The sequence below is a fragment of the Condylostylus longicornis genome, unplaced genomic scaffold (assembly GCF_029603195.1).
Source record: "Condylostylus longicornis isolate FDR11 unplaced genomic scaffold, ASM2960319v2 ptg000075l, whole genome shotgun sequence".
Lineage (NCBI taxonomy): Eukaryota > Metazoa > Arthropoda > Insecta > Diptera > Dolichopodidae > Condylostylus > Condylostylus longicornis.
In genome coordinates, this window is record NW_026578043.1 from 2,392,620 (window position 1) to 2,412,604 (window position 19,985).

At 26.8% G+C, this 19,985-nt stretch overlaps 1 protein-coding gene across 1 annotated transcript; it reads left to right on the forward strand.

The window, feature by feature from the left end:
• The first annotated feature begins 1,292 nt into the window (after window positions 1-1,292).
• Window positions 1,293-19,349, forward strand: LOC129612568 (uncharacterized). Its single transcript, XM_055526237.1, has 17 exons — window positions 1,293-1,506; window positions 3,277-3,474; window positions 3,585-3,770; window positions 3,845-3,917; window positions 4,497-4,623; window positions 4,718-4,906; window positions 5,119-5,542; window positions 5,627-5,779; window positions 14,515-14,606; window positions 14,749-14,953; window positions 17,138-17,335; window positions 17,393-17,578; window positions 17,977-18,049; window positions 18,116-18,242; window positions 18,307-18,492; window positions 18,588-19,014; window positions 19,083-19,349. The coding sequence occupies exons 1-17, from the start codon at window positions 1,359-1,361 to the stop codon at window positions 19,241-19,243; spliced, it is 3,153 nt and encodes a 1,050-aa protein (XP_055382212.1). The 5' UTR covers window positions 1,293-1,358; the 3' UTR covers window positions 19,244-19,349.
• Window positions 19,350-19,985: the final 636 nt, after the last annotated feature.

Consider the following 19,985-nt stretch of genomic DNA (forward strand, 5'->3'; position numbering starts at 1 on the left):
GAAAATACTTGCTAATAATTGCATCATAATCATAGAAGAGGATAATTAATTAGAATATTAAAAGAACAACAACAACAACCAACTCATAAAAAATGAAAATATTGAAACGATCTAGTTAAAAGCTTATTATACAAAACAAATACTGACAACTTTGAAAAAAAAATCGTGAATGAGATGAAAGAAGCATTAATAGTGTTACCGTCGTAAAAAGTCAAAATTAGTAAAAAATTTTCCGTGGCCTGAGTTGATTGGAAGAAATAGAACAAGAAACTTACTAAAAATAGAATTGATCACAAATTAATAAATTTTCTACAGATGCAATTAAAAATTGTAAAGAAACGATGGATTACCAAATACCAACCAAATTTAGCGATCTCAAAGATATAGCGTTCTTCGACAGCAACTTACCGGATAAATTACCGGAAACCTTGTAAAAAAGGAAAGTAGAAATTGAAAAGTAGAACTTAGGAAACTTTACAAAAAGGCAATAAAGTTAATAGAGTTCGATTTGTTTGCAAATTATTTTTCTGGCAGAAATACTGTTACGGAATTCGAAGAATTAAAAAATAAAAAATAAACACTTTGAAATCAACTTTGGGATAATTCAACATTATTTTTGGGTAAGTGTCTTAAATCACCAATTTGTTGAATTTATGCACGACAGGCAAATTCAAATAATCTAGCAATAATTGTTTATATTAAACATGGAAGAGGCAATCAATCATCTTACAGAAATAATATATATGATTGAATGGAACACCAAAATTCAATTCGATGCCACGAAAAATTAAATATTTATACGCCATCTAGAGATAAATCAGCACATATATATATAGCACAACTATAGAAAGTGTAAGTTTATGCATTAAATTGTTAGTGTACTTAACAAAGCTAGAAAGATTATAAGATTATACTCGTAATGATTTGTATGCTAAAGAATGTCTTTTGAATATGAAAAATCAAATATATTTATAGTTCTGTAATAAACAATATTCAAATATGAAGAAATTTTTGAAAGAACTATAAAGAAGATTACGACAAAATATCTTTAACTATAACATGAGAAATGAGACATCAAACATTTATTGTATTGCTCGATCTTTGTTTACTTTATTGCTCTTATTAATTTATTCTAACATGTTATTAAAGCTTCTACTTTATACTAAAGCTTATTATCAATAATTTGTATTTAACTTAAATTTCTCTGAAAGGTCTTTAAATAAGTTAAGATTTAAGCTAGCATATCACAGTTTTAATAAAAAATTCATTTGGCAAACATTTAGAACAAAAAAAAAAATTGCGGAGGGAAATAATTCGAAAAAAAATTTGTTTCATTCAAATTAAAATATAGAGTTAAAATGTTTTATCAACTTTTTCTACTAGTAACAACATTATTGTCGATATACATTTGGAAGCAAAGGCATTCTTATTATTTAACATGGAAATTGGGTGGATCATTTGGTTATCCTTTTTTAGGAAGCTTAATAAAATTTTCTAATCGAACTGGTATGAAAACTAAATTTATTTCGGTGAATATTTTTTATATCAGGTATTAATGAAAATACGAGTAAGAGTGAAAAATCAAAATTTTTTCTAGTTGAAGATGAAAAGTGGATAGTTTCGAATTATTTTACTTCAATGTTCAAAAACTTCTGAATTGTTACAGTTTTAATATTTAAAATTTGTTTCGAAAATTATATAATTTATATTTTGAGAAATTTACGACAAATAATTAAAATTTAATATTAATATTATGGTGAAATTTATTAGTGAAAAAAAATCTGAAGTGGTCAACACAACATAAATGAACGCACTGTGTACTTAAGTTTCAAATTTCGAGAAATTCCGTTAGTTATCTCCGGCGATGAAAACTCAGTTTTCAAGTACTAATGCTGCCGAAAAATATTGTTTTAATAATTTTACGTTTGAAACAAAAATATTTCAATAAAAATATTAAAGTGACCATCAGAGTGACCATTGTAATCAAAAATTAATAATAGTTAATAATAACAGTACTTACAATCAATACAAATCAAAAAAAGTGAAAATTTTTTAATTTTTTACATTTTACTAGGACCTTTAAGGTTTTGATACAGAAATGGTTTTTGTACTGTATCTTCTATATAATAAAAGATTTCGTACGAAATTATCGGATTAGAGAAAATAAAAAAAAATAAAAAATAAGGAAAAAATTTAATTATTTCTAAAGTTTAAAAAGCTGTTTATTTGAAGCTCCTATCTTTTTCGGAATAAAAGTTATAAGCAAAGAAAACTTGAACAAGTAGAAATTTCGTAAAAATTCATTAAACTCTCAGATTTGGCATTTAGTCCAGAATAAAAAATTTACACATTTTTGACTATTTAACCAATGGTATGTGTTGTTGTATACCTTTCTCAATCACCCTATAGATGTAAATTGGTGTTTATATACTTTAACAAAAGTAAAGCACGAATAGCATGCACGATCGTTTTAATAAAGTTAAAAAATCTCGTTTACTCCGAAAATTTCTAGTTAAATAAAATTAAAACAGTTAAACTAAAAGAACGCTGGTTGTTTGTATATTGACATGTGTCTGTGTTTTGAATTATGCGAATTTATAAAAAAAAAACGGTTGATGGTGTCCACTTTATGATCCATTGAATGGCTAAAGCACCATCTTACTTTTTTACTTACTTTCTTTTTTTTGTTGGAATAGTGGTCCTGTTACTAAACTTTTCATATGAAATTTGAATTGTTCAAATATTTTGTGAAAATTTATTATGTTTAGCTTAATGTGTTTTTGACGTTTCCCAAAGAGATGAACACAAATATTCTTAATTAATTTAGAGTACAACGTTGAACAACATTTTTTGTGAGCAGTACATGTGAAATATTTAATTTACAATAAACTATGTGGGTCAAACAAATTATTAATAATTAAAGATTTAACAAACTAGTTATAATTAATAAAAATAGTGCAAATAATAATTTTATAAATTATCATCATAAAATTATTGACATAAGTGAAGTAATTCGTACAAGAATTTAAATCGTTTATTCTTGAAATTGACCACTTGCACACAAGCATTTTACCTTCAACTTTTATGGATTTTCTTTATTAATTCCACATAACACAATCTCAATATATAATTACTTTAATTAATTTTATTTTAAATAGTAGTTATGATTTCCTTCTGTTTGAACTGCAATTGTACCAATAAATTTTAAATTATTTCAAAATATTTTGTGATATGATAAACAATTATAATTTATTCATGTTTTTGTTTTTTTCATAGATGTTTTACATGTCCTGGCAAAGGAGGAAGAAAAACATAAATCGCCATATGTAGAATGGTTAGGACCATTATGTGTTGTTGTATCAAGTGATCCAGATACAATGGAAACGATTTTAACATCACCAAAATGTGTTAATAAGAGTTTTGTTTACAATTTCTTACGTGATATAATTGGTGATGGACTTTTCACCTCAAATGGTAATGAAAAATAATAAATTCTAAACAGGATTTCCATTATACAATAACATCATTAATTTAATATTATTAATACAAAGTTTATTAAAATAATTTAATTTTGTTTATTTTAGTACCATTATGGAATACTCGTGTTAAAATTGTTAAACCAACTTTTAAGAGACGAATGATATTAGGTTTTTATAATGTATTTAATGAAGAAGCGAAAAAATTTCTTTGTCGTATAGAAGAAGGTGGCAATAATGAAAATTTTTCATTATTTTTTAATATACAATTAGCAGCTTTAATAGCAACATGCCGTAAGTGCTATAATAAGATTAAATAAGTGATTGTGATTTTTTATTTTTTATTTATTGGTAAATTTTAATTTCAGAAACAACACTTGGAGATTCACATTCGGATGCAGAAAAGGTGGATTTCAGAGTTATTTTAGAATCATTTTCATAGTAAGTTTTTATAAAAAAACAAAAACTATTAATATTAATTAATTACCGTAGTATTCGCTAGTTTTTTAAAACTAAAAAATTAAATTTTTATCAAAAAATAAATTATGGAATTTTCAGAATTACATAAAATAAATGAAATCCGAAATTCCGCTATATTTGCGGAATTATCGCAAAAAAAGTTCAGAAGAAAATATAATTGCTTAAAATACATTATTTCAAATTAAATAAAATTTTGGAATCCTGAAATCCAAATTTAGATTCCCTATTAAGACCGATATACCGAGTACTGCGTAATACAGTATGTTTATCTAACATACTCGCGTAAAATCTTATATGTGTTAAAAAAATTGTTCGGATGAATTAAAAAATTGAATTAGACTTAGCTTAAATATGAATTTCATCATATTCGATTAACTTTTAAACTAATTTCGTTGTCAGCAATTGAATAGGCAATTGAATATTATATTTTGGTCACACTTATTGCAATTATTTAGACACTGGAATTTTTTTTACGTTAATATTTGTGAGAACTATAATTACAGTTAAATTCTTTAACTTTAATAATATTTTCCATTTCAGTTTAATGTATGCCATGATTGATAGGATGTTTAAACCATATTATTTTGATTCCAGAATTTATAATTTAACTAATCATTACAAAAATGCTTGCAAACATAGAAGTATAATTGTAGATTTTGTTCATAAGGTAATTTCAACTTAAATTTAAAAATTAAATGAATAGTAATTAATTTTATTTAAATATTTTTCTTATTTTATTCTCTATACTTGCGTAAGTATAGAAAGTTATTTCAAAGAAATTACAAATTCAAGAACAATATAAAAAAAAGTTGGAAAACAATAGTAATGATTATGATGATGACAATGAATTTAAATCACCATTATCTTTGTTAGAGTATATTTGCATTAACAATGAAAATTGTTTATCAACAGAAGAACTAGAAAGTGAAATATATGTATTGATTGCAGCGGTATGTATTTTTTTATATTCCTCCGGAAAAAGTGTATTATAAAATTTTCCTTTAAAACATCACCTTTTAAAGTTGTGACTATATTTTTACAAATCTTAGCAATGCATAATATTGTTGTTTCATAATTATAATAAAAATACGAGTATGTAATGAAAACATATAATATTGCAATTATAATACTTAAAAAAAATTTAATCTTTTCTTTTTTTTAGGGATTTGAAACTACTGCCGTAGCTCTATATTGTGCTATTATGTGTATATCAATGCATGAAGAAGAACAAGAAAAATTATATGAAGAATTATGTGATATTTTACCAGATAGAAATACGGATATTACAGAAGAGCACATAAAAGATTTAAGATATACTGAAATGTGTATAAATGAATCAATGCGTGTTATATCACCAGTACCAGTTGTTGGACGTGTTACAATGGATAGAGTTGAATTAAAAAATGGTATAATATTAGAGAAAAATACAGATGTTATGTTAGATATATTTAATATGCAACGTAGTAAAAAACATTGGGGTCCAAATGCATTAAAATTTGATCCAGAAAATTTTCATCCAGATAAAATAAAAGATTATCATCCATATGCTTTTATTCCATTTACAAAGGGTTCTAGAATGTGTGTAGGTAAGTTGTTAAAGCAGTAAATTTCATGTAATTTTTTTTTCTTCTCATAAAAATCTAATTAATTTTTTTGTTTTTTATTTTTAGGTTTTAAATATTCTTTTACATTAATGAAAATTTTTGTAGCGAAACTTTTTAGAAATTATAAGATTAGTGCAAATATGAAATTTGAAGATTTACAATTTATCGAAAATATTTCAATTAAAGTAAAAACTCATCCAACGTACAAATTTGAAAAACGTTTAAAATAGAAAATTTTATATATACAAAAAAAAATTAAAATTAATTAATTTTTATTGATCTAAATTAATTATTATTAGATAAGTTTTCCTGTTTTTTTTTTATTAAAATTATATAAGAGATTTTTAAAGAATTTTAGGAATTAGAAATTGCATATAGTTATATAGGCGTTTTACCAGAAATATCACATCAGGTACCAGAAATATCATATAACATAAATGTATAACACATGGGGTAAAACATGACAATTTCAATAAACTTGAATTTTACATCTTATATTTCACTTTGCACTGTGGGGTTACAAGTTGAAAAATTTAATGATGTTTTAATATTATATTATTTAATTGATTTCTTGAAACCAAAAATATTTCTATTTCAATTTTCATATATATATATTGTAAAATAAACTATAATAATTGTATAAGATCAATAATATATGGGAATTTTTGAAAACTCTCCATATGTTTATAAAATTTTCTACAATATTATATCATTACTTTAATTACGGTTAATTTTAATAAATTAACCAATAATTAAGAGTTAAAATTTATAAAAATAAAATTGTAAATTGTAATTATATATATATAATTATATAATTTGTTGTTGTATTTTTTATAAAATTTAGTAATAAAAAATATATTATAGTTTTGTATTTAAAGTTTATTTCGTAATAAGCGTGTCATTTTAAAATTTTAAGGCTTTGGTAGTTTAACAAAAAAAAAAATAGCTCAATTATTAAAATATTTTAATTTTGATTAATTAGAATTTATAATGACAGTATATAATACAATATCATATATTTTTATGTAAATAAAAAAAAATTAATTGAATTAAAATAATATTGTAAACTCGTATTCATTGTACTCTTGACTCTATATTGTATACTTCTACATTAGATTTATGTATGTTCAAAGTCTGTAATTAACAGAACTTAAATAATATAATTCAATTTCATGCTAACTATTATTTAAAATAAATATTAACAAGTAAAAACGTTTTACTAGGTATAAACTGATTGAATTATACCCTGCACCTTTCATTGTTAGAATATATTCACCTTTCATTGTTATATAGAAACTTCACGAGTATATCTGACCTACAATTGGACACACGACTGCCAAGTTTCATGAATCTGACTATTATTTTTCTAACTATTTAAAATTAGCTTTTGGAGTTGTATGGCAAGTACCCGACCTTGTCAAGCAATTCCACTAAAGCTTCAGAAATATATTTGACCTATAATTGGATACATGACTGCCACGTTTCATAAATCTGACTACTATTTTTCCGAATATAAAAAATTGGCTTTTGGAATTGTATGGTGGCCACCCGAACCGGTGCTGTCATATCATTAAAATTTTTGGAGCATGTGTAGAATGTAATTGGACACACGGATATAAAATTTCATATTTATACTTTTATTAGTTTTTTAAATATTTAAAATAAACTCTTTAAGTTGTATAGCAGCTCTCCGTACCCGTTGTCCGAATTGGTCCAATTACAATTGGGTTCGTCCTTGGCACAAAAGAAACAACTTCTGAAAGTTTGGTGTCGATTGCATAGTTTTTGAATCGTGCAATCGGGCGGACGGACGCTCATGTCTTAATCAATGTAGACGGACCTAAATGTCAAAATCACGAAGGGGCAGGGTATAATAACCAATATTTAATTTAAATAATAAATATTAATCTTTATATTTATTATTTTATTTACAAATTAATTAGAAATCTATTTCTGAATTACCTAATGTTAAATTAAGTCAGGCAATTCAAATTTGTATCACAAATTCGAACTTTTAATAGTTTGTTACAATATGTTGTATATAGGAATTTCATTAAATGTTTTTGAAAATTTTAAATAAAGACAAAAATTTTTTAAAAATTAAATTCAAATTAACTAATAAATCTGTTCAACTGAAATGGTAAGTAAATTTTAAAAATTACTTTTTTTTTTTTTTTTTCCTTTGTTCACTCCTAGAAGGAGCCTAGGGCTAGTGCATGATTTCTCATGCACTAGTTTCATAGCGTCATAGGGTTTAACTAGGTAGGTGACTAGCCTGTCGTAGTTTTTATTTATATATTAATTATTTGAGGTTATTAATATTTACTATTTATTTTTCTTAGTTTTTTTTTTAATATCGAATATTAGGAATATTTGAAAATTACTTGTATAATATTTTTATTAGTATTGTATATTAAGTTATAATAATATTGAATATAATTTTTATAGTGACCTGACCGGGGTTTGAACCCGAAACCCTTCGGTTAAAGGACCGGTGCCATAACCACTGCACCAATGGTCAGATTTAAAAATTACTTACAAATAATAAAAATCTTGTAACGATATTTAAATTTAAATTTATTTCAATCATAAGCTTTAATTTATTTATTATAAACCCATCCACGAGAACAAATATTCGAAGAGTATTACAAATTTATTTCGCTGTTTGTAACACTAAGAATTTGATATCTCAGAAAGACAAATGCATATCTATTTGATGAGGGTCGAATTTTGGGTCAATTTAGCTTTTATGTCCGTTCATCTGTCCGTTCATCACTACAATTGATTAAATTTTTAATAACCGAGTTTGATAATAGGTTTCAGTAAATTCGCAAATTCAAAAAAAATTAACTTATGTACATTAAAAATTTTAAAGGTCTAATGATATAGGGCTAACATTTTTCATTTAAAATGTTAAGATCTATAGAAAACATTCGCACTGATGTCATTAGAGTTGACTAGGTCAACTTAATTTTTTCTCGTCATTTATCTATTTCTAACAACTATATTTTAATAAGTATTCTAAATAAATACTTAATGAATTTAATTTAAAAATATGTGGAACAAAAAAATCGTATAATTTTTTAACACGTGACTTCGAATTTTTGCAAACGGGAATTTCTTACGTGAAAATTAATGTTTTAATTACTTTTGATAACACTTATAATTTAGACATTAAATTACTAAAAGTTTAATTTTCTTAATTGTTTTGTTTTTTTAAAGTGTGCCACAAAAATCTATATAGAATGAAATATTTCATATAAAAATTAATGACAATACTTGACCCAAAAAAAAACCATAAATAAATCAATTATACGCCAGTTATAAAATCAATTACACATACATATATATATTTAAATTGTTGTAGAATTTCCTACCATATACTGTTAATGCATTTATTTTTATAATACGCCTGCCTTCTAAATTTTATTCTTAAAGCATATAAATTACTTCGTACTTCTTTCTTCTAGTTAAAATCAGGTAGATTACTAAATTTATTCTATTATAATATATTATTACACTTAGTGTAGGTCATTAACAGACAAAAAAAAAATCTGATGGGATCAGTACATAACCGACCGCAATGTGTATTGTCTAGTTAAGCGAAAGTGTTACAGAATATTATAAAAATGCCTGTTAAATACTTCATTCCAATTTTTAGAACATTAGTAAGCATATAGTTAACATACCTAGAAAAATGTAAATTTAGCTCTTAGTAGAGTTTCGCTTTGTGCTACCTGAATTCCCTGAAATGCTTGCCAGTTAGTTTCGGTAACAACCAGAACTCAAATTTCAAGTTATTCGATCAATTCGTTTCGTAGATTTGGTGAAAAATGTAAAATCGTCCCGCAGATCAGTTTTCTATGTTCATTGTTTTAATACGAAGAATTCAAATATTAAATTTCAATGAAATCGATTAATTGTTTTTCTTCATATACACAAAAATGTATATTTGGCGCGTAGCAAACGTCTAGTTGCTGATGCCTGATTTCTTCCAAAAGTTAGGACGCGCTTTTCGCGGACGATCGAGCGAAGCTTACATATGAAATTTCAAGTAAATCTGTTGAATATTTTCTTCATAATGATCAAAAATGTAAAACAGGCCCGCAAAAAAGTGCAGTTCCCGCGGTGTGACATATCCCAGAAGTTGATCAATCAGTGCCATAGTCGAAATAAACTTACAAATGAAATTTCATCAAAATCGGTTCGAACTTGAGATACACTGCTGCACACACAGACCGACAGGTTGCTAAAAATAATTCCTACCATGGAGAAGTACGTTGCCACCGAAAACTCGATATGCAAAATTTGTTGTTATCACATACCAGTCTGTTGTATACACAATGCGGTCGGTAAAAACAAAAACCTTCATTAACGACATATTGTATTAAAATCTAACGAGAAATATAGAATAGATCGTAACAACTTTGTGATGCCCGTACGAACATGCTGTCTTATGAGCGAACTATTGAAGTTGAACGGCAAATCTCACAAGGAGCCAAGAAATTTTAACGACTTTTATTATACATAATATTTTCAATAATATGAAATTTGATTGCGCGAAATTGTAATATAAGCTCCAATAAGCTCCAATAATTTGTGAGATATAACCGAATAACTTCTGAAGTTGTAGGGTAGCTAACCGAATTCACGATAAATTTGACACTGATCAAAAACATACACTTATGTGTATATCTTAGAATATTATTTTGTAGTGTTATAAATAAGAAGGCAAATTTATAATACTTTTCAGTCTTATATTCGTTTCGTACAAGCCTAAGCATTCGCCTAACTTTAAGAAAATTTTTAATATTTTTTTTTATGTGACAAAATACGCAACATCGGTTTGATTAAACTATTATTTAATGTGAATTGAATAAAGTTTAGTAGTTGAATGTTGATAGAAAAATTTAATATTTGTATAATTTTAAATTGATTTAGAAGAAAAACACAAACCACCAATTATTAATAAAATTATACGTAAGAAGAAAATTAATAATAAAAATGTTTACAAAAAAAAAAAAAACTAGTCTACCTTAAGTAGCCGTTATTATCTACGATATTTACGAAATGGTTATAAAAATTCTATAAACTAAAGGTGAACACGTGTAATTCACAATTTATCAAAGAATATCAAGATACCATAAACAATTTACATTATAAATTTTTATAATATAATGATTACCAATATTGGTAATGTCACTGCGAAAAGATGCTATAATGCAATTTACATTTTTTGAATGAATATTCGTATAAGTATATAAACAAACATTAAAGTTGATATTATCGATTATATTAAAAATTTCTAGAAAATGAAAAAAAAATCAAACTCGTTTATATTTATAAAGTAATAACACCTCAATACCTACAAATATATAACATATAATTAAGATGTTATAAAGCTATTTTTACGCCATGCATGAAAGTAAAAGTTTTTGGAATATTTAATTTTTGAATCTACATAGCTATATGTAACGTATGTATATCGATAGATAATAAAGCGCCATAAATCTAAAAAAATTTACGTAAAATTTAGAAATAGTAAAAATATTGCAATTAATGAATTTTTTACTATATAATAGTTTTGTAAAAAAATACGATATTACTAGTTACATTGTTTGTTACATCGACAGTAGTTTTACATTGTAGTTACATTGATCTGACTATTGGTGCAGTGGTTATGGCACCGGTCCTTTAAACGGAGGGTCACGAATTGAAACCCCAGTTAGGTAACTTTAAAAATTATATTCAACATTATAATTTAATATACAATACTCATAAATATTATACAAGTAATTTTCATATATTTATAATATTCGATATTGAAAACTAAAAAAAGTAAACAGTAAATATTAATAAAAACTTAAATCTTTAATATAAAGAAACAATTCTACGGCAGGTTAGTTGCCTTCCTAGTTAAAACTCTATAACGCTATGAAACTAGGGCATATGATATCATGCACTAGCCCTATGCTCCTCCTATGAGTGAGCAAAGGAAAAAAAAAAGTTAAATTGTAACTTTCGTCTTTAACTAATGAATGAACTAGTAAGCTTTTATTTCTTAAATATTTTATGAATGACATTATATATACTAGCATGATAAACTTAGAAAATAAACAATTGCAGATACAGAAATTTTAAAGCAATAATTTATTTGTTTATTATTGTAAAGCCATTATTATTTTCTACTACTGATTTAATAAATGAGATGGATAAAAATTTTGCGGTCTACTATTTTTTGGAATTCAATATAAATTTTGTAATACTTTCTTAAAATAATCTAATGGAAAAAAGAAAAGCGTTTATTTTTTATGAAATATTGTTAAAGCTGCAGTTCCTTGTATTATAAAAACTATTTGATTCAAACTTAAGCCACCAGTAAACAAAAGCAGAATGATTGATTAATTAAATTGCGGATTAGATTAACCCTTTGATGACTGTCGCTACTCTCAATTATCACCAACTTAAAAGCGTAAATATATTTAAAAGTCAGTTTTAACTTATTGATTTTTTCAAGTATTTCACTATCTCGTATATTTGATCGAGTTTTTTTGTGTCAATTAATTTTGACATAGTCGTATTGTGATTTAAGTGTAACCAGTCAGTGTTGCTTAAAAACGAGCAAAAAAAAAAACTCCTAGTTAATTTTCTGTTTTTGTTTTTTTTTTGTTAAAGAAAAAGAATGTTGGTTTACAAATAAAGAATTACGATATATTATATTCTAACTTCATTTTTTTGCACTTATTTTTTCACTTACTTTTGATTATAGGCATAGGAAACTAACGATATGTACTTATAAGCATTGGATTTCCAAACTCAGATCCAACATACGAATCTAAAAAAATTTTGATTTTCACGAAAATATAGAATTTATTAAGAAAAACCAATTTAACAACAGATTTCGTTTATTTTCGTCAATTTTCGTGCGATAAGAAGGAACTGAATTAGTATCCAGTATATTGTGTACAAATGATATTTATACCCGTACGAACGTATGTTCGAAGGGTATACTAAATTTGCCTTACCGTTTGTAACGCTAAGAAATAACGGTCTTAGATATAGACTCAAGTGCATGTTTTTGATCAGCGTCGAATTCTGAGTGGATTTAGCTTTGTCTGTCCTTCCGTCCGTTCGTCTGTCCCAACGATAACTCAAAAACTAATTGAGCTAAGTTCATCAAATTTTCACAAATGATTTATTGTACTAAGTGCTAGAACCCTATTTAAATTGGACATGATCGGGGTACCGGTTCGGGTAGCTGCCATACAACTTCAAAATTTATTTGGCTATATCTCAAAAACTATAAAACAAACGAATATATTAGTAGGGCCAATGTGTCTCATAAAAGTCGTTGAAATTACTTGGCTCCTTCTGGTACCTGCCATACAACTTCAAAAGATATTTGACTATATTTCAGAAACTATTAAAGCTATGGTATTGAAATTTCACACAAACGAATATATTAGTAGGGCCAAAGTTTCTCATAAAAGTCGTTGAAATTACTTGGCTCCTTCTGGTACCTGCCATACAACTTCAAAAGTTATTTGGCTATATCTCAGAAACTATAAAAGCTGTGATATTGAGATTTCACACAAGTGAGTATATTAGTAGGGCCGATGTGCTTGATAAAATTCGCTAAAATTTCTTGGCTCTTTCTGGTAGCTGCCATACAACTTCAATAGTAGTTTGGCACAACTAGTATTTTGAAAAACACATAGTACTGAAATTTTGCATAAATTAATATGGTTATACGGCAACTTAAAGTCATAGTCTGCCCCATAGTTAGTTATGGCACATTAGTTATTCGCACATAGGATAACAAATTCGTACGGGTATCACAGAGTTGACAAGGTCAACTCTATTTTTTCTCGTTTTTATTTGTAGTTTGTACTTTTAATTGTAGTCTGCACATTTTTTTATACCCTGTACTTCGTGAAGGGTATATTCACTTTGGTATGGAGTTTGTAACCACTTGAAGGAGTCGTCTGCGGTATGGACGTATATATATATATTTTTGCTCAGCGTAAAATTCTGCGTTGATTTAGCCATATCCGTCCTTCCGTCCGATCGCACTATAACTCAAAAACGAATAAAGCAATCAGCATCAAACTTTCACAAGTTGCTCCTTTTGCGCAAACGACGGCTGCTATTGTAATTGAGCCAATTCAGGCAACGGGTTCGGGTAGCTGCCGTACAACTACAAAAGATAAGTTTAAATGTTTGGAAAAATAATGTCAGATTCACTAAATTTGATAGTCTTGTGTCCAATTGTTGTTCACATATATTCCTGAAGTTTTGGTGGGATGCCTTGACAGGTTTGGGTGGCCGCCATATAAATTTTAATGATTTGGGAAAATAATAGATTTAGATTCATGAAAGTTGGCAGTCTTGTGTCCAATATCAGCCCAAACATATCCCTGAAGTATTGATGGAATGGCCTAAGAGGTGTGAGTTCCAGAAGCTAATTTAAAATATTAAAAAAAATAATAGAGTTAGATTCATGAAACTTTGCAGTTGTGTGTCCAATTAAATAGGTCAGACATATCCATGCAGTTTCTATAGAGTGAATTGTCAGGTTCGAATACTTGGTATATAACAATGAGAGCTAATTCTAGATATTTCAAAAACAAATTTTAAACTCAGATTGCTGACAAGCAGGGTGTAATTCGGTCGGTTTATACCGACTGAAACGTTTTTACTTGGTTTATGTATCTTTTGCTTATGTATTATGTCCAATTATATATTACTGAAATAACGCAAAAATTTTAAGCGGAATAAACTTTAAAAAATATGTAAAATGCAACAAAGTAATGAATTAAATGTCAGTAATAATTGTACCTAAATTATGTTTGATTACTTTAATATTGAATCAATTATAAAATGTATAACTATTTATTTTATGATACTATTGACGTATATAAAACGAATTTTATATAAAGAAACATTGTATGCAGGTTTCTTAATAATAACATATATTATTAATTACAAGTACAAATATTGTGGGACACATCATAACTTATTATTATGTCGTACCATTGATTATGCAGTAATTATTATGTAGTTTAGTACTGTTATACATGTATATCAAACACTCTTTTGAATTTAAAAGATTGATCAGTTTAGATCATGGCTGCAACCTGAAAAGATCAGTGAATAAAATCTTTTAAATTTAATTTAAATTCCAAAGTGATATTTTTTTCAAAAGTGATTTTTTATTAATTTGGCAAGAAAAAACAATAAATACTAACACAATGTTATCCTTCTTATTCATAATTTGTGCAATATTCTTATATTTTTGGAAGCAAAAACAATTCTATATAATGCATTGGAAATTAAAAGGAGATTTGGGCCTTCCAATATTGGGATCGTTATTCAATTTAAATAATCCAAATAGTAAGTAATCTTTTATCTATTTATTAACGTAAGTTTATTAACCAAAAACAAATTCTTTATCCTTTACAATTTTTACGTTTCTGTTAAAATATTGCTCCTAATAGATAGAAAGTAGTGGAAAAAATCTTCTCCTAAAGTCATCATATTATACAGGGTGTTTCGCATAAGATGGCAAATAGTTTTGGGGATGATTCTTTAATCAATTTCCAATAAAAAAGCGTATGAGTCAGAGGGAAAGGGGGTTCTTAGTTAAAAATTTTGCGTTATGGAATGGTTATATGATATAAATAAATGAAAAGGGCTAATATCATCAATCAATATATTTTGAGGCCAACAGTTTAAATGATTCGTATTTCTTTTTTTCCCCCTGAATTACTAATAACTTTAATATTATTTGAAAAATTTTTTGACACGAATTTAAACTTGAAATTAAAATATGTAAGAGACCAGACAACTAAATGGTAAAGTAACAAAAACTTATTGAAAGAAAATAATTTCATAAAAAACGAGAAAAAAAGGAGTTGATCACGTCAATTCTGTGATACCAAGCTTTTTATTCTAGTGAGAAAGTTATAATACCTATTGGAGTTGCATGGTAGCTACCTTAAGGAATCAAAAAAAAATTTTTAATAACGCCAAATAATTATTTAAGTTGCATTTCAGTTATCCGAACCTTTGTCTCGATCGTTTCCAATTTGAAAATGATTTTTGCATTAACTGCTATAAAAAAATATTGTGAAAATTTGCTGAGCTTAGCTTATTTATTTTTGGAGTTGTCGTTGGGACAAACAGGCAGAAGGCCAGACAAAACTAAATCTACTTAGAGTTCGATGCTGGTCAAAAACATGTACTTATGTCAAACTATTATTTCTTACCGTAACCTACGCAAGGCAAATTTATGATTCCTTTCGAAAATAAGTTCGTGTGAAAACGGTAATCTTACGGTTAAATATTAAATCAATTTGAATTTTGTTGAAGCCAATTTTAATTTAATATGAAATATTTATTTTATTCAGCTAAACTTAAAATTTCTTAATAGTTCAGATGTTTAAAAATGCTTATATGTACTAACTATAACTAATATGTATGTACACCACCTCTAATAATTATACATTTCTCAAATAATATTAATTGATTTCAATAGTATAAACAATTATATTTTAATTGTGTTCTACAATTATATTTTACTTTTAATTATAATTTTATTACAGTAATAATTTAGTAGGAAGTTGTTTATTGAAGTTATGGACATACATACAACTGCGTATTTATATTAAGTGTAATATACGCATACAATAAACAATTTTAATTATATGTAGATTTGAAAAATCATATAACATTTCTTGCATTCTAAACAAAAATTATTAAGCTTGTTATTTGTAGGTCTTTATGTAAGAACTGAATTGCTACGACTATTGTGAACTTTTTTAAATTTGTTAACAGACAAACGTTAGGGCACGTTGTAAGAATAAATTGTTAGAAAATTATGAACAATTTCATCTTACGACTTTGATACTTCAAATTTTTCAAGTTTTATCTTTATATAACTACATACGTACTTACCCACGTTTCATCTACGCACAAATATTATTTATACCAAAAAAATAATCAGCACTTTTGTTCAATATAATTATACCTGTACGAACTTATGTTCGAAGGGTATACTAAATTTACCTTAATGTTTGTAAAGCTAAGAAATAATGATCTGAGATATAGACTCCAGTGTATGTTTTTGATCAACGTCAAATTCTGATCCGATTTAGCTTTGTCAGTTCGCCCGTTCGTCTCAACAATAACTCAAAAACTAATTGAGCTAAGTTCACCAAATTTTCACAAATGATTTATTATAGTAAATGCCAGTACCCCATTTAAATTGGATATGATCGGGGTACTGGTTTTGGTAGCTGCCATACAACTTCAAAAATTATTTCGCTATATCTCAGAAACTGTAAAAGCTGTAATGTTGAAATTTCACACGAGTGAATATATTAGTAGGGCCAATGTGTTTGATAAAATTCGTTGAAATTTCTTGACTGCTTGTGGTAGCTCCAGTACAACTTCAATAGCAGTTTGGCCATATCTTGGAAAATATTGAAAACACATTACTGAAATTTTACATAAATTATTATGGTAATACGACAACTCTATTTTTTCTCGTTTTATTTAAAAATTTCCTTTTTTCAGAAATTTTAAAGTTTTTTAGTCAACTTGAACAAAAATATCAATCACCATATGTTACTTGGGTGGGAACATATCCTATGATGGTGTCAAGTGATCCTGATACAATGGAAACAATTCTAACATCACCTCATTGTGTAAATAAAAGTTTTGTTTATGCATTCTTGACGGATTTAATAGGCGACGGACTGTTTAGTTCAACAGGTAATTCTAAAAAAATAAAACAAAAAATGTAAATCTCATTTTTCTTTCATCTTCCAGTTCCATTATGGTATTCAAGGGTTAAAATTATGAAACCAGCTTTTAAACGGAAAATCATTTTAAGCTTTTATTCAGTTTTCAATGAAAGTTCTTGGGAATTAATTGATAATATCGAGAAAAATGGCAATATTGAAGATTATAATTTTTTCCATGCAATTCAATTAATTGCTTTAAAAGCTACATTTAGTAAGTAAAACAACTTTTTATAATGAAATAACATTTATTTACTAATAGAATATAAACTAAATAAGATTAACACTTCGACGTTCAATTATTTTTTTCGAGCAAGAAATGCAATAAAATAAATTCTGTTTTAAATCAAATGCACTCGCGACGGGAATTCCCGCAATATGCGATTCGAGGGAATTTCATATGATTACTTGATCATATGGTTAAAATATATCGATATGCATCCATTCTATTATATCAAATTATTAATTTATAAATTTCTTAAAATAGAAAAATTTAAAGGGTAGTTCAAATGCAGTTAAATATTCCTCTGTATTTTAATAGTGTATTCGCTGTTTGAAAATCTATAATTATTTTTAACATTTAATAATTAAATAATTCTTTATATCTTCCAGAAACAACCCTTGGAGAAGAATACTCTGAAGTAAAATGCGTTGATTTCGATGAAATGTTAAATATCTTTAAAAAGTAAATTGCTATCAAGATGCCAAGGAATACGCAATAATCTTTGAACGAAATGTTTTACTTTTTCAGATTGATGGGTGGCATGATTGAAAGAATTTTCAAACCCTGGTTTTTTGATAGTAGAATCTATAAGTTTTCGTCTCACTATAATAATACTATCAGTTGTGTCGGACCACTTCTAAAATATCTTGACGAAGTAAGACAAAAAAACAAACAATTTATTGAAATTTCATAGAATCCAAAAATTGTTTTTATCGTAGAAAATTGAGTATAAATGGAAAGAAAATGAACTGGAAAAATTGAAGACAAAAAAATTTTTGGTCGTTGATGATGATGAAGAAAAACCTTATGTAACACCAGTATCATTTCTAGATTACATATTTAAAATTGAACACAAGATGACACCAATAAATATAAGAGATGAAATAATTGTCCTTATTGGTGCAGTAAGTAAAAAACATTTTTAAATTTCTGTTAATAAATTTAGTTCATACTGCTTTAATGATAATTTAAATGCTTAATATTAGCTTATTGATTTTAGGGTTTTGAAACTACAGCTGTTGCTCTTTACATTACAATATTATGTTTGGCTATGCATCCCGTAGAACAGGAACGGCTTTTTAATGAACTTATTTTAGTTTTCCCACATAAAGATTTTGAAGTGAATGAAGAGAATATTAAAAGTGATTTAGTTTTTACAGAAATGTGTATAAATGAGTCATTAAGAGTCATTTCTCCAACTCCTCTTGTTGGTAGAATTAATATAGAAGACATAAAATTAAAAGATGGTACTATAATAAAAAAAGGAACAGATTTTGTCTTAGATATTTTTAATATGCAACGTAGTGAAAAACATTGGGGTCCAGATGCAAAAAAATTCAAACCTGATAATTTTCATCCTGATAATTTAAAATATGTTCATCCTTACTCACATATTCCGTTTACAAAGGGTCAAAGAATGTGTATAGGTATCTATAGATTTCTATTCTACATTTCATTCTAATTTCGAATTGATGGAATCGATTTCTCTTTCTAGGTTTTAAATATTCAATAACATTTATGAAGTTATTTTTGGCGAGAATTTTTAGAAATTATAGAATTACTACCGATATGAAATTTGAAGAATTAGAATTTGTGGAAAATATTTCAATGAAATTTGAACGTCATCCAAAATTTGTATTTGAGAAACGACAGTAGATATATATAAAAATTAATTTAAATTGATTGTAAAAGTTTAGGGTTATTTGTATAATTTTGGAGTTTTTTTTAAATTATTTATGAAAATATAGGTTTGTAACTATAATCATAAATATAATTTTGTACTAAGTACCCCTTGCATAAATGTTTTGTTTGCCTAACCGTGTAAGAATGATGGATATTATAATTAAAAACCGGAGTGATAATAACAGCACAGCAGTTACTCATTGCTCCCTTTTTCTTATATTTATTGATGATTTATTGAATTGTCGCAATTTTGTTATTAAATTCTTTTCAAATTTTGCTTTTCAACTTATGGTGGAACATCTTAGTTAGCTATAGAATATTTAGTTAATTTAGTCCAGTACGCTTCCTGGGGTACCCTTCAGACGAGAATACCCCCTACAGAAAGATTCGCCCAACTTAATATAAGAATAATATCCGACAGTCAGGTTGTCATAAGGACCCCGTATTCTTGCAAGATCCCCTCTCGGATGGTGTGAGACTGTCTTGGCAAGCTCAACAGCTAAGGTCGTAACAACTCGGTCACGCTGTGCTGGGCGCGAGTGCACCTTGACGTGGGAGGAAACTAGGAAGCAAATATGCTAGCGAAGCGAGGGGTCTTTTTTGTTTTGAAGCGAAAAGGATGAAGCCGTTGAAGGTACGTCCGTGGCTTTGTGAAGGAAAGGGGCTTTTGGACAATTGCGACAAGAAGCACTTAAAGACGATCATAAGGATGCCA